The 14,995-nt window shown below is 44.0% G+C and overlaps 1 protein-coding gene across 1 annotated transcript in view; it reads left to right on the forward strand.

Annotated features, from left to right (window-relative positions):
• Window positions 1-717: 717 nt before the first annotated feature.
• Window positions 718-14,995, forward strand: part of arhgef4 (Rho guanine nucleotide exchange factor (GEF) 4) — a 44,935-nt gene continuing 30,657 nt past the window's right edge. Inside the window, exon 1 of the mRNA XM_034560242.1 lies at window positions 718-979. Coding sequence (XP_034416133.1) covers window positions 718-979 — 262 coding nt within the window. The remainder of the gene's footprint in view (window positions 980-14,995) is intronic.

A 14,995-nucleotide genomic window follows, 5' to 3' on the forward strand; every position in this document is an offset into this window, starting at 1 on the left:
TTGGAGCAATCTGTTAATCTGCTGATTAGTAAATACTTGGAAGACAATTGATAATAAAATATCATATGTATATTTAACTTGTCTCTCAGTATATGGTGACGTCACTGTTCACTGTGGTCAGAAGTGCAACACACTCAACCAGAGGGGGCAGTAAACAGCCTATTATAAAAATATAGGTATAAATATATTTTTTAATTTTTATAATCCTTTATTAGTCTCGCAGTGGGGACATTTACAAACATCATATTACATATTTATATAATACATTTTTTGGTTTTGCATTTGGGCTGTTCAAATCCTCTGGATGGATAGGCTACTGCACCATTAGGGAGCCGTCCATGCTGTAGAGCCCCCCTTCAGGACCCCCACTGATGTCAGCCGAGAGCGAGAGAAAGAGAGAGACTGTCTTTGCATGAGAGGCGATCCACAGCAGAGAGGTGAAGGAAAAGAGCACTGCTTCAGCTCTGCTGTACTGTGAATGGAAGAAGGAAGCAGCAAGTTGACAGCTTGAGCTAACTCAGAGAATAGTGCTGCAGATCACAGAGGACACTTCCTCCTCCTCCTCCTCCTCCTCCTCCTCCTCCTCCTCCTCCTCCTTCTCTGCGCTCTCGCCCTGGGAATAAGCACCTGCTCAGCCATCTCTTCCCTCTTCATTTCCACTTACTTCCACGCTCTCCACTTCTATTTCTTCTCTTGTTGTGGTGCATCCAAATCAGGATGCGGACCCAGCAGGGCTCGGGGGGGGGCGTGCCCCTGCCTGGGGGCAGCTGTGGCAGCAGCGGAAGCTTGGGGCTGTCGCCTGGGTCCGACTCGGACGGAGGAAGTCCCACAGTCAGAAGGGTGGACAGCATGGTGGACGGAGATCTCGGGGTGGGTGGATGTACGGGTGGAGGAGGCAGAGGAGGAGGTAGTTTGGGTGGAACTCTGAGGGGGGTCCTGTCTCGCTATTGGAGCTTGGAGAGTCTGCATTCGACCACAGGTAAGTGCCTTCCACATACGATGCATGTCTTTGCAGATGTGAAGTCTCCTTTTCATGCACATGGATATGCTATACTCTCTATGCTGTATGTGACCACACATGGACACTAGCACACCGACACATTGCCGTGACGGTAGTGTGTTATTCAGGGTTGGTTATGATGTGCGTGTGCGTGTCACGCCAGCCAATAGACTGACACTCACTGACAGACAGGGTTGATGTGTTTGGGTGGGCCGGCTGCCTCGCTTTCTAGTCAAGCACAAAGAGACAGAAAATGCCTTTTACAGCCCACTTTCTTTCAGTCTGTATGTGTGCTACACACATATCTGTGTTTTGTGCACTCAAGGTCCTCAGGTAGCATGATGAATCAGGAGTCAGGACTTGGGCTGGGTATCATTTGAAGTTTTTCAAAGTCATTTAAACCAGGAATCCCTTGAGGGAGAGCTGGCCAAGAAGACAGCAGTTACAGTTTAGATATAAATAAAACACATCAGACATGAGAATAAGATAATCAGTCACAGAAGGAAGAGACTAATCTAGCTCAAATAAAGCAGTTGAATTTCTCAGTTTATATGGCTTTACATTTTATGGAGGAGAGACTGCTGGAGTTCTGCATCAGGAAATTACACATGAGGGGAGTTTCCTCACCATGACATTGTACACAAAGATATACATGTGAAGATGTCTTTGTAGACTCATTGACAGCCGGTCTTCCAAATTATAAAACGCACAAAATCCCTTAAAAATATATATACCAAGCTCCATATATATATATATATATATATATATATATATATATATATATATACATACAATGTTCACTCTGATGGGACATGTTATGAGAAATGTTAGAGTTGGAATGAAATGAATGGCTACTAAGTAGGATGAACTCAACAAAAGTATTTTCATCTGTTGTTGGAATCTGGCTGTGGAGATTTAGTGAGGTCCAACACTGATGTTGGTGATAAGGTCAGGCTCACAGTTGCTGTTCCACTTCATCCAAAGGTCTTGGATTGGGTTGAGCTCAGAGCAGAACAGTTACGTTCTTCCTCACCAAACAGTTTCCTTTTTGTCTGTTTTTGCACTGTATCTGAGCTAACATGTTTAGAAATCGCCATGTTTATTATCGGATACAAGCGGCCACAATTAGTTTCCTCTGTTGGGATAGAGATAGGGTAAGTAAGGAGCTCGGACATCAGGAGGGTATTTGAGTTGAGCCGCTAGACCTTTGTGTCGAAAAGAGTCAGCTGAGGTGGTTCGGGCATCTAGTCAGGATGCCTCCTGGACGCCTCCCATTAGAGGTTTTCCGGGCACGTCCAACTGGTAGGAGGCCCCGGGGAAGACCGAGGACACGCTGGAGGGATTATATCTCCCGGCTGGCCTTGGAACGCCTCGGGATCCCCCAGAATGAGCTGGAAAGTGTTGCGGGTGAGAGGGAAGCCTGGGTCGGCCTGCTGAACCTGCTGCCACCGTGACCCGACCCCGGATGGATGAATGTTTATTGTATATTGAAACAACAAAGGGACACACAAACTGTTGGCACAAAGTCGAAAGCACACAAGTATCTTAACCCTCTGTCAAAGGACACGATGGCCCGAAACATGTTTACGCAATGTTTATATTCATATCTCCGCGATAATATGGCACAGAAATATGGTTTGGATGTTGTCGGAGTCTGTAGACGTTCTACTTCTGTGTTCTTCTTTTCACAAGATCATATGTGATTCACAGATCGAGCCAAGAGCTTGGACGTGCCCTGTGAGGTTTGTGTCGAGCTCCTCCATATATTCCACCACTTTTGTGAACCTAAGGCTTTGGTAAACTAATTTCAAGCACCAAAACCGTTCTTCCACATGAGTAAAGAGATTTGAAGAATTTTAATAAATCCGTCTTCAACTTTTCAGCTTTAGGGCCAAATTACCTCTTTACACTGTGCCTAAGGAAAATGTTGCTTCATTATTTAGATAGCTGAGATTGTTTTGCAACTTTTTGTTGTATCTGTAACGGCTTTCAACGTTATCCCGTGAGTCTCGGACTGAACAGAGGCAGCAACACTGAATATTGGGGTTCCCAAAACCTTTTTATTCGCATGGACACACAAACAGCTGTATATCGCGAACTCTCGCCTCATGCCCAGTGCTTATAGTTAGGGCTGAATCAGGTTTGCCCTGGTCCAGCCCCTTGATATGCTGTTATAGGCTTATAGGCTGCTGGGGGATGTTTTAGGATACACTGAGCACCTATCTCCTCTTCTCTCTCTCCTTATGGATGAATTTACATCTCTCCATTGCACCTTATTAACTCTGCTTCCTCCCCGGAGTCTTTGTGACTTCACGTCTCATAGGGTCCATTGGACCTGGAGGTGTCTGATGCTGGTGAGCCGGCCTCCCGCGTTGGCCCTGCTGATCGCCCTGTAAAGCCCTCTGATGGAAATTTGTAATTTGTGATATTGGGCTGTACAAAATAAACTGAATTGAATTGAAATGTAGCGCAGGGGGTCGACCGCCCACCAGATGGTGAGGCACTTCTTCTCCACCATGCTGTACCTGGCCTCCCTTTCCGAAAGCTCCCGGCTGATGTAAACGGCCCTCTGTTCGACGCATCAGTCTGCAGAGTAAAGGGAGTGTAAAGTTAGGTGTGTGAAGGAGTGGTTCCCCACAGAGAGCCTGTTTTACCTTCTCAAACACCTACTGGCACTGCTCAGGAACCGGCGTGGACTGCAGCGTCAGCAGGAACCGGCAGCCGGAAACCCTCCACCGACGCGGTCCGGAGGTTTGCGCCCCCCACTCAGGGGCTGGGCCTGCGTGACCTCTGCCCCTGGAGCTACGAGGGCCCCCCCATAAGCCCAACAAGTCCCGTTGAAGGGGTTTGGTGCCGAGACCCTATGGGGGTTGTAGTTCCCTTTCTGGAGGCTACGAGGGCCCCATAGGCCAAGCGGGTCCCTTCAAAGGGGTTGTAGGCTGGGTCCATCCTTGGTCGGTTCGTTCTGTTATGTGCAGCTGCAGGTAACTGGGCCCAAACGCCGTCAACGAGGGAAAGGCAACTTTATTGCACAACAGACTTCAACGCAGACAAAACGAGCTCACACACAAGCTCTTCAGCGATCAACACAAGACGAACCGACAAAGGGGAATGACACCAACAGGACTTAAATACAGAGGGCTGGTGCAGGTGATTGGACACAGGAGGAAACAATCAGGGACAGGGCAGACAATCACAGGGACAGGAAGTGCAGAGAAACAGAGGACACGAGAGACAAGGACTTCAAAATAAAACAGGAAACACAACGCAACACTACAGATCCTGACATACACTCCACAAGGAGGGTTCAATGAGGAGGGAAGGAAGGACTGAATAGTTAAATTAAGTAGAATTAAATAGTATATGCAGTAAATATAAAATGAAATAAAATAACTAACTAACTAATGTAAAAATAAAAACACTCACCCCTTCTATTGATTTCCCCTCGACCACCCCCAGGTTCTGTTTGGCTTGTTCCAGGCTTGGGTCTTCCCCCTGGGCGTCTCCTCCCCCAACCTGAGTTTGGGGATCCATCCAGTGCTGTGTCTGCTCAGCCCCCTGGTTTGCCACAATACTCATACACATATAGGCTGTGCTGTTACGCTTACTTCAGGCGCACGTGGCCTGTAAGCCTGGCCTCTATTGTGTGTCTCATTGATCCTTTATATAATAGCGACCTCGCTGCTATTGTGTTGTATTGTGTGATGTAATCACATACACGATTACGCCCGCCATCCTTCTTTTTCATTCTTTTATCCCCCCTACACACACATGAACACCCTCACCACATGATTGTTTGTTGATTTGACGTTGTTGATGTTGTTGGTCAATAATATTATTGACTTTGATTAGTATTGTTAGAAATAAATGAACTTGGTTATACTTTAAAGAACAGTTTTATGTGATTACTTTGTGTATATGTGTGTATTGTGGTTGTTATTGTCGGGTGCTCGTATTTAAACCTTCACTGTTTGATCTAAATGTGGAATAGTACTTTGACTATTGACATTTTAAGTGAACACCAGTTTTGAGACTTAATTTATAGTTTGGTTATTGGTCCCCGATTCAAGGGTGGTGCCCCGTTATTATTAATAAATGTTAATAATTGTATTATATTAATAATGATATTAATGCCAATGAATTAGTTTTCATACTTGCTGAAAACCAAACACGCTCCTGCCAGATCCCAACACTGTGTTAGTAGATTTTGATTCTGAAACCTGAGTCTATCTTTTTAGAATTCTCCTCTATTTACCATCATCATTGTGCTACTCTTTCCCAGCAATGCTGCATGACATCCCTTACAGGGCTTTGTCATGCTTGACCCCAAACCACCATTATTTATGTCTATTCCTTGCACTCAGTGCTGTACGTCCACAGTGACAATACAATTAGTCCAAATTATGTTTCATGTGTGAGGTCATGTGTGTAAATATGTCTGTGACTGGCCCATGTTCGTGTTAACTCTTCCCTCTGTGTGGGCCTGTAAATGGGCCAGCTGGCAACTGTGCCACACACACACACACACACACACACACACACAAACACTGACAGATATCCTCATCTGTGGAGCAAGAAAGAGTGGGGGAGGAGGGAGGGATGTCTGAAAGCATCAATCACAAAAATGGGAGTCACAGGGCTCTCTGGGAAATAGGTCGCTGTGGAACAGCTATTCAGCCTCAGGCGTCTTCGTGTTCTACCTCTGCTGAAGTTACTTAGTTGAGATGGGGCCGGGGGAAGTTATCTTTCATTGTGAACTATTTCTCATAAAATCCTTCACTTTAGCTGAACCCTCTGTGTTAATAAGGCAGAATCCAAAAAATATTTTTCCTGGCCACAATGCATTGTGTCAAATTGGTAACATTAAAGTCAAGTAGCCAGCACAGGCACTTGCTACCATCATGTTTGAAACAATGGAGACATCAGGTAAAAGCACTCGCTGTCTGAAAGCACTTTTTATGCTAGCATGTCAATGGAAGTCACAAATATGTGTAAAACAGACAAAACATTTGGATTTTGCATGGCAGATAGATAATTATACCTTTTACCAAAACAAATAATTTGGTTTATACTTTTCAAATATCAACATATTTTGGGTAGTTGTTGTACTTAAATTACATGACAAGAATTAGAGCTTGACTGATTAGTCGGTTTGGCCAATTAATCTGCGCAAATAGGACATTTTACAAATAATTGTTATCGGTAAAGCTGAGCTCAGATGGTGGCCGATAGCTGCACAGCCGCTACCAGGACATACAGCAGAGCTCTTCATGGAGGCTCCATGGACATAATAAGCTCCACTTTTGATGCAAATATCTGTGTGCATGTGATTAACTTTCAATAATAATCAAAGCAGTTGTAAAAGACCCCTTTAAATTATGTTTTAGATATTTATTATTTATATAGTTTTGTAACCATTTTCGAGTGAAAAACGGACAGACAATACTCTTCTTCTTCAGGACTTTGCAATTTGCTGCTTCATTGCCATATTGCTTTTGTGATGTGTTCAACCATTACAGAGGAAATAACTGTAATAATAATTGTAGAGCTACAGTGTTAGCCATCACAGCAATGTCTACCTTTCCCCTTTCACTCATTCTTTCCATTCCGGCCTCCCCCATGGAGGCGTGTGTGTGTGTGTGTTTGTGTGTGTGTGTGTGTGTGTGTTTCAAATTCAATTTAGTGGCAGTAGTGTGTTTGTATCCTTGTACTGTCTGGCTTTCAAAAACTGTCCATGTAAGGCAGTGAGCTAGAGGAAGAACTCCTCAGCCTGGCACTTCATTGCACTTTATACCCCCCCTTGCCCTTCCCCTCCCCCTCCTACCTCTATCATTCCCCCTGCTTCACTTGGTCAGAGCCTGTGAGTCCTCATCCGAAGATCAGTTGTGAGTCCTCACTCCTCTGTGTGTAGCACAGTGATGCCGGGCTGTCATTGTATTCGTGAGGATGTGTGGCTTTGAGAGACAGTATTTTAGACTGGTATATCAGGGGCCTTTTTCTTTAAAGCTACTGCCCCCTCCGCAAACCTGTAATCCATGTACTGTATTTATCTTGGATTCTGTATGTCTATTGTTTCTGTTTGTGGTTAGAAATCTGATGTTTTTAATGAATGTGTGCTAAACTACTGCTGCACCTCAGTTCCAAACATCTTTCTGTTTGCAGTCACATGTGTCAGATTTAACAAATCTGCCAAAAAGCTGGTTTTGAGACTGTGCATTTATTTATATTTTGAAATCATATTGATTATGGCACACATTGGTACATGGCTGTGCAGCACCATCTAGCCTAACGGTTTCATCGGGAGGGGAGACGGATAAAAAAAAACAGCCCCAGCAGAGGCCCTGGCGAGGGAGGACTCACAGCCGACTGATGCCTCATCAAACAAAGCTTTTTCCGAGTTCCCCATGACAGAAGAGGAAAATGCTGTGACAGTTTAGGACCGACCATTTGGAAGACCCCAACCTGGAACAAGCCAGACCGAACCTGATGGTGGTCGAGGGGAAACTGGTAGACAGTGTGATTGTTACCACCTTTCCACATTGTTCGGTGAAAAATGGCCGCCTGTGTAGGGTAGCTAAACTGGGGTAGTCCCTAAATGCTGTGTTCCAAAAGTATTGTACCTAGCCCATCTGGAGCTCATCTGGGAGTAGAGAAGACCTACGACCGAATCCTGGGTCACTTCTACTGGCCATTGGTAAAGAGGGTGGTCCGGGATTACTGCAAAAGCTGCCAGGAGTGCCAGAAGACGGCTCAGAAGGTACGTTCCCTTCCAGAGAATGGAATGGAACGGATATAGTAGGCCAATGCCGATGTCCAGTCGGGGGCATTGTTACATCCTGGTCATTATGGATTATGCCACCCGCTACCCAGAGGCAGTACCATTATGCATTGCAAATTGCCAAAGAACTATTCCTCTTTAATTCAATTCAATTCAGTTTATTTTATACAGCCCAATATCACATATTACAAATTTGCCTCAGAGGGCTTTACAATCTGTACACATACGACATCCCTGACCTTTGACCTCACATCGATCAGGAAAAACTCCACAAAGAGACTTATTAGAGCAGCCTGATAATAAGGAGTTGCAGTAATCTAGTCTGGAAGTAACAAACGCGTGAACCAGCTTTTCTGCATCTTTTTGAGACAAGATGTGCCTGATTTTTGAAATGTTACGTAGATGATAAAATGTAAAAAAAAATTGCTTCACGTGGAGTTAAAGGAGAAGTCTCCGTCAAAGATAACTAGAGATTCTTTACAGTGGTGTTGGATGCCAGGGCAATGTCATCTACAGAAACCACATCACCAGATAATTGATCTCTGAGGTGTTCAGGGTGTTCATTGTGGTTATCTGGATCGTGGTCCATGCCTACTACTCATTATTCAAAATGTATATCATATTTATTGAATGTGTTGTAACTTTGTAACTCTGTTCATTCTGTACACATGACATCTATGCATCTGTCCATCCGGGGAGAGGGATCCTCCTCTGTTGCTCTTCTGAAGGTTTCTTCCCTTTTTTCCCTGTCAAAGGTTATTTTTGGGGAGTTTTTCCTGATCCGATGTGAGGTCAAAGGTCAGGGATGTCGTATGTGTACAGATTGTAAAGCCCTCTAAGGCAAATTTGTGATTCTGGGCTATACAAAATAAACTGAATTGAATTTGAATTGAATTAATGCACGGGTTACACGGTGGTTCTTAGAGTTGCACAACATTACTTTTTCTGTTGAGCACCTGTCTGGAAAAGCCTATGGAAATGGAGATGCCCTGTCCAGGAGAGATGAAGGCTGGTTGGTTGATGCTCCCAGCCGCCACCTGGAGCTGGTGGAGGGGGTGTGTGGCAAACCGAGGGGAAAAGCGGAGCAGACAGAGTACAGGTGGAGGATCCCCAAACTCAGGTTGGGGGAGGTGATTGAGGGAGTGTACTTCCCCGTGCAGGTGATTAGAGCAAGCATATGTTCACAAAGCTGGGAAGCAGCAGGAGAAGCTTGGACAGGAGGCTAGGAGGATCTCTTGAACCTCTGGGAAGGAAGCGCATTGGACGGGAGGTAATCAAGCACAGTTACCTCTCTCCTCTGCTCTGCACACACAGGACAAAGGAATCGCCTCACACCAGGTGTAGACCGAAGACCATAGACCCCAACCGGGAGGAAGCTTTTGTTGAGTTTGAGCCCATCCCCTTTTACCCTAACCTACTTATTAAAGGAGACTTTTTGTTACATTACTACTGTCTTTGAGTTTATTTTATTCCTGAATCTTGCAACCACGCCCCACAATTTGCCACAATACATATATTGTTGTGCAAGTGCAAGTAGTACAGACTCTACAAATATAGATATGTCGGTCACATGATTAATGAAAGAAGCTGAACTCATAGTTCTACAACCTTCATCATGACTTTCCTCCACTATTGGACACTTAAATAAGAGAGGGTTGGTAAGAGAAGACAGTTTATATGACCCACCATCTGTTTGCTTGGAACTCTGATCTGCGTCAGCCTGCGGTGTTTGAAGATGTCATTGACTGGCTGTAATTACTCCTCTCTGGCCTGTTAATCCCAGTAGATGTGACACGCACTGTTAGATGGCAGACAGTTTGAGATGATCCACTACACAACCTGCCACATGCTCCTCTCATCCACGTCATCATCCACTCCCATAATTTTACAGCACACATGATCCTCCCTCTGGACACACCACACTGTTTACCTCTGGGCTTCCTTCCACCCTAACCCATTTTCCACATAATCACCAACGGTCGAAGTTCAGAACAAATCCTGTATCAGAAAACTTTCATGAATGCCAAATTTGTCCCGAAAAACGCATAAGTGGAGTTCAGAAAATCACCAAATCAAAGCCGGATTACTGACAGACAGCTCCTAGACTGCCTCAGACTGTATGTCTGTGCTGATGAGCCCAACTACAAGGCACTCAGTGTTCAGTCACAGCCATTACACTGACTTGAGTCACATGACTTCTGATGGCATTGTGATTGGACACAGAGCTGAACTGAACTGAACTTACATTAGTAACTGACTGAGCATGTTGTCAGTGTTGTGTTGTAACTTCAGTTGATAAATACAACATTAATATTGGTAGTTCATCCAGCCTGCTCATTGTAAATGTGTTTTTTCTTCTTCATATTGTGTGCAGTTAACAAACAATTTACTTTTTATGTTGCACTGAAATGAAGTCAGTGAGTGTGTTCTTGGTCACATCAATTTGAAAGCTGGACCAAAGTCTTTGATTTCATTCAATTACAATTAGGTCAAATAAAAAGCCTCAAGTTGTCCAGTCTGGACAGTGTGTTTCTTTCAACGCCTCAATAGGGAGATCTTGCCTGTCAACAAGGCAGAGGTCAGAGGTCAGGGATCTTGGGCTTAAAAAGGTTGGTGACCACTACTGTAAAGTAATGTTGCACTTTTTTGGTTGTATTGCCAGTGTTCATCACAATATATCAGTAGAAAGAGTTATGCCATGAAGTGATTACTGTTGGCAGTCAGAGCAGTGCCTTGTTGGAGAATTCATGTAATGTCCCTCCGTTCACCCCTCCATGCTGCTATAGCACAGACACTGTGCACATGAATTAAGGCCAATCAATACCTGGAGCGCCTCTCTACAGCATCACATACCACTGGTCAGGGTGTCCTACACTGCCCCCATGAGGGCAGAAACCAAAACCTCCACAGACCCGATGATGGCAGGGATGATGATGTTAGAGTACATAGTGTATTATGATGTGTAAGATGCTGCTGTTCGAAGTCAATACTCTCAGTAAAAGAACCTTACTGCTTCCCAACTGCATCTTACTGTGCAATTAATAGCTCAATTTTCTCTTCCATTCGTCTCTGTGAGTTGCCACCAGATAGGTCCTCCATTTCAATTCAATTCAATTCAGTTTATTTTGTATAGCCCAATATCACAAATTACAAACTCCCCTCAGAGGGCTTTACAATCTGTACAAATACGACATCCCTGTCCCAGGACCTCACATCGGATCAGGAAAAACTCCTCAAAAATAACCTTTGACAGGAAAAAAAGTGAAGAAACCTTCAGGAGAGCAACAGAGGAGGATCCCTCTCCCCGGATGGACAGATGAATAGATGTCATGTGACCAGATGAACAGAGTTACAGAGTTACATAAACACATTACATGAATATGACAATGTATGAATGGACCTCCAATCCATGAAACAGAAGGAGGTAGAGAGGAGGGGGGGCGGGGCATCAGCAGGGCCAACGCGGGAGGCCGGCTCACCAGGCATCAGACACCTTCAGGTCCAATGGACCCTATGAGACGTGAAGTCACAAAGAGAGAAGAGGAGATAGGTGCTCAGTGTATCCTAAAACATCCCCCAGCAGCCTATAAGCCTATAGCAGCATATCAAGGGGCTGGACCAGGGCAAACCTGATTCAGCCCTAACTATAAGCACTATCAAACAGGAAATTCTTAAGTCTATTCTTGAATGAGGTGACTGTGTCTGCCTCCCGGACTGAAAGTGGAAGCTGGTTCCATAAAAGAGGAGCTTGATAACTGAAGGCTCTGGCTCCCATCCTACTTTTTAGGACTCTAGGAACCACAAGTAGCCCCGCATTTAGTGAGCAGCTCTCTAGTGGGGCAATATGGTACTACAAGCTCCTTAAGATATGATGGTGCATCACCAATCAAGGCTTTGTAGGTGAGGAGAAGAATTTTAAATGTGATTCTTGATTTTACAGGGAGCCAGTGCAGAGCAGCTAATACAGGAGTCATGTGATCTCTTTTCTTAGTTTTTTGTGAGTACACGAGCTGCAGCATTCTGGATCAACTGGAGGGACTTAAGATACTTATTAGAGCAGCCTGATAATAAGGAGTTGCAGTAATCTAGTCTGGAAGTAACAAACGCGTGAACCAGCTTTTCTGCATCTTTTTGAGACAAGATGTGCCTGATTTTTGAAATGTTACGTAGATGAAAAAATGCAATCCTTGAGATTTGCTTAACGTGGGAGTTAAAGGACACGTCTCGGTCAAAGATAACTAGAGACTCTTTACAGTGGTGTTGGATGCCAGAGCAATGCCATCTACAGAAACCACATCACCAGATAATTGATCTCTGAGGTGTTCAGGGCCCAGTAAAATAACTTTAGTTTTGTCTGAGTTTAACATCAGGAAGTTGCAGGTCATCCATGTTTTTATGTCTTTAAGACATTCTTGAATTTTAGCGAGCTGGTTGGTCTCTGGTTTGATCGATAGATATAATTGAGTATTGTCTGCATAGCAATGAAAGTTTATGGAGTGTTCCCTGATAATATTGCCCAAAGGAAGCATATATAAGGTAAATAAAATTGGTCCAAGCACAGAACCTTGTGGAACTCCGTGATTAACGTTGGTGGTCATTGAGGCTTCATCGTTTACAAATACAAATTGAGATTGATCTGATAAATAGGATTTAAACCAACTACCTGAAATGCCAATCGACTGATCCAGTCTCTATAATAGGATGTCATGATCAATGGTGTCGAACGCAGCACTAAGGTCTAATAATACCAGTACGGAGATGAGTCCTTTATCAGCACTAAGGTCTAACAAGACCAGTACAGAGATGAGTCCTTTATCAGCACTGTCTAATAATACCAGTACAGAGATGAGTCCTTTATCTGATGCAATTAGGAGGTTATTTGTAATTTTCACCAGTGCTGTCTCTGTGGTGTTTTCAAAATCCTGACTGAAACTCCTCAAATAAACTATTCTGATGTAGAAAGTCACACAACTGATTTGTGACTACTTTCTCAAGGATCTTAGAGAGGAAGGGAAGGTTAGAGATCGGTCTGTAGTTAGCCAACACCTCTGGATTAAGAGTGGGCTTCTTCAGGAGAGGTTTAATTACAGCTACTTTGAAGGAATGTGGTACATGGCCTGTTAGCAAAGACACATTAACAATATCCAGCAGAGAGGTGCCAATTAAAGGCAACACGTCTTTAAGCAGCCTCGTTGGGATGGGGTCCAAGAGACAGGTAGACGGTTTAGAAGTAGAAACCATTGAAGACAATTGGTCTAGGTTAATGGGAGAAAAGCTATCCAAATATACACCAGGGCATACAACCGTTTCCAAGGCCACTCCTCTTGATGACAGATCGGCAGTAGTTGAGGGCAAGAGATCATCAATCTTGCCTCTAATAGTTCAAATCTTTTCATTGAAGAAGTTTATGAAGTCATTACTACTGAGGTCTATAGGAATACACGGCTCCACAGAGCTGTGACTCTCTGTCAGCCTGGCTACAGTGCTAAAGAGAACCCTGGGGTTGTTCTTATTTTTCTCTATTACTGATGAGTAATAGGCTGCTCTGGCATTACGGAGAGCCTTTTTATATGTTTTAAGACCATCTCTCCAAACTAAGCGTGATTCTTCCAGATTGGTGGAACGCCATATGCTTTCGTGAAGTTTGCTTTAGTTTTTGGGTCTGAGGGTTATACCGGGAGCAAACCTCCTTTGCCTCACTGTCTTTTTCTTCAGTGGGGCTATCGAGTCTAGTGTCATTCTCAGTGAGCCTGTAGCACTATTGACAATATGATCAATCTTGGACGGACTAAAGTTAGCACAGGAGTCCTCCGTCACATTGAGACGTGGTATTGAATCAAATGCAGAAGGAATCGCTTCTTTAAATTTAGCTACAGCACTGTCAGTTAAACATCTGGTGTAGAAGTGGGAACAACTGTTGGAAAGACAGCCGATGGTGACGCTTATGACTAGGTGTGACAGCAAGTGTATTTTTAGCTTATCAGCCAGGTAGCCACAAACACTTGAGAGGATGTTTCTGTGATAGGAGGAAACACAAAGCTCACAGCATGGAATGATTGCTTCAGGATGATGTGACTAGATATGTAACAGGTCTTCACATATATGAAAGCTCAAAGCTATAATGTTAAAACTGTTTTTTTATTATTTGGATAGGAAAAAACCGCTTCATACTGGTTGGAAGGAATTCAAATGGGATGTGTTGGTCATTTGTTGTCTGAGAGGGATCCTCCTCTATTGCTCTGCCTCAGGTTTCTTCCTTTTTTCTCCCCTTATCTCCCCTTACCCCTTTTGGAGGTGAGTTTTTCCTGAACCGATGTGCGGTCCCGGGACAGAGGATGTCGTATGTGTACAGATTGTGAAGCCCTCTGAGGATAATTTATAATTTGTGATTTTGGGCTATGCAACATACATTTACTTTATAATTTCAATTTCAATTCAGTTTATTTTATACAGCCCAATATCACAAATTACAAATTTGCAATCTGTACACATACGACATAACCTGACCTTTGACCTCACATCGGAGCAGGAAAAACTCCCCAAAAATAACCTTTCACAGGGAAAAAAGGGAAGAAACCTTCAGGAGAGCAACAGAGGAGGATCCCTCTCCCCGGATGGACAGATGAATAGATGTCATGTGTACAGAAAGAACAGAGTTACAGAGTTACATAAACACATTACATGAATATGACAATGTATGAATGGAACTCTAGTCCATGAAACAGAAGGAGGTAGAGAGAACGTGGGGGTGGGGCATCAGCAGGGCCAATGGGAGGCCGGCTCACCAGCATCAGACACCTCCAGGTCCAATGGACCCTATGAGACGTGAAGTCACAACGACTCCGGGGAGGAAGCAGAGTTAATAAGGTGCAATGGAGAGATGTAAATTCATCCATAAGGAGAGAGAGAAGAGGAGATAGGTGCTCAGTGTATCCTAAAACATCCCCCAGCAGCCTATAAGCCTATAGCAGCATATCAAGGGGCTGGACCAGGGCAAACCTGATTCAGCCCTAACTATAAGCACTATTAAGTCTACTCTTAAATGAGGTGACTGTGTCTGCCTCCTGGACGGAAAGTGGAAGCTGGTTCCATAAAAGAGGAGCTTGATAACTGATAATCTACTTTAGAAACTTAAATTCTCACGCCAACTTGTCAACTTTTACAACGGAGCAGTAGAAATGATACTGACGACAAACTTTACAAACTGGCATGATGTG

Source organism: Cyclopterus lumpus, chromosome 20 (genome assembly GCF_009769545.1).
Source record: "Cyclopterus lumpus isolate fCycLum1 chromosome 20, fCycLum1.pri, whole genome shotgun sequence".
In the NCBI taxonomy this organism is placed as follows: Eukaryota; Metazoa; Chordata; class Actinopteri; order Perciformes; family Cyclopteridae; genus Cyclopterus; species Cyclopterus lumpus.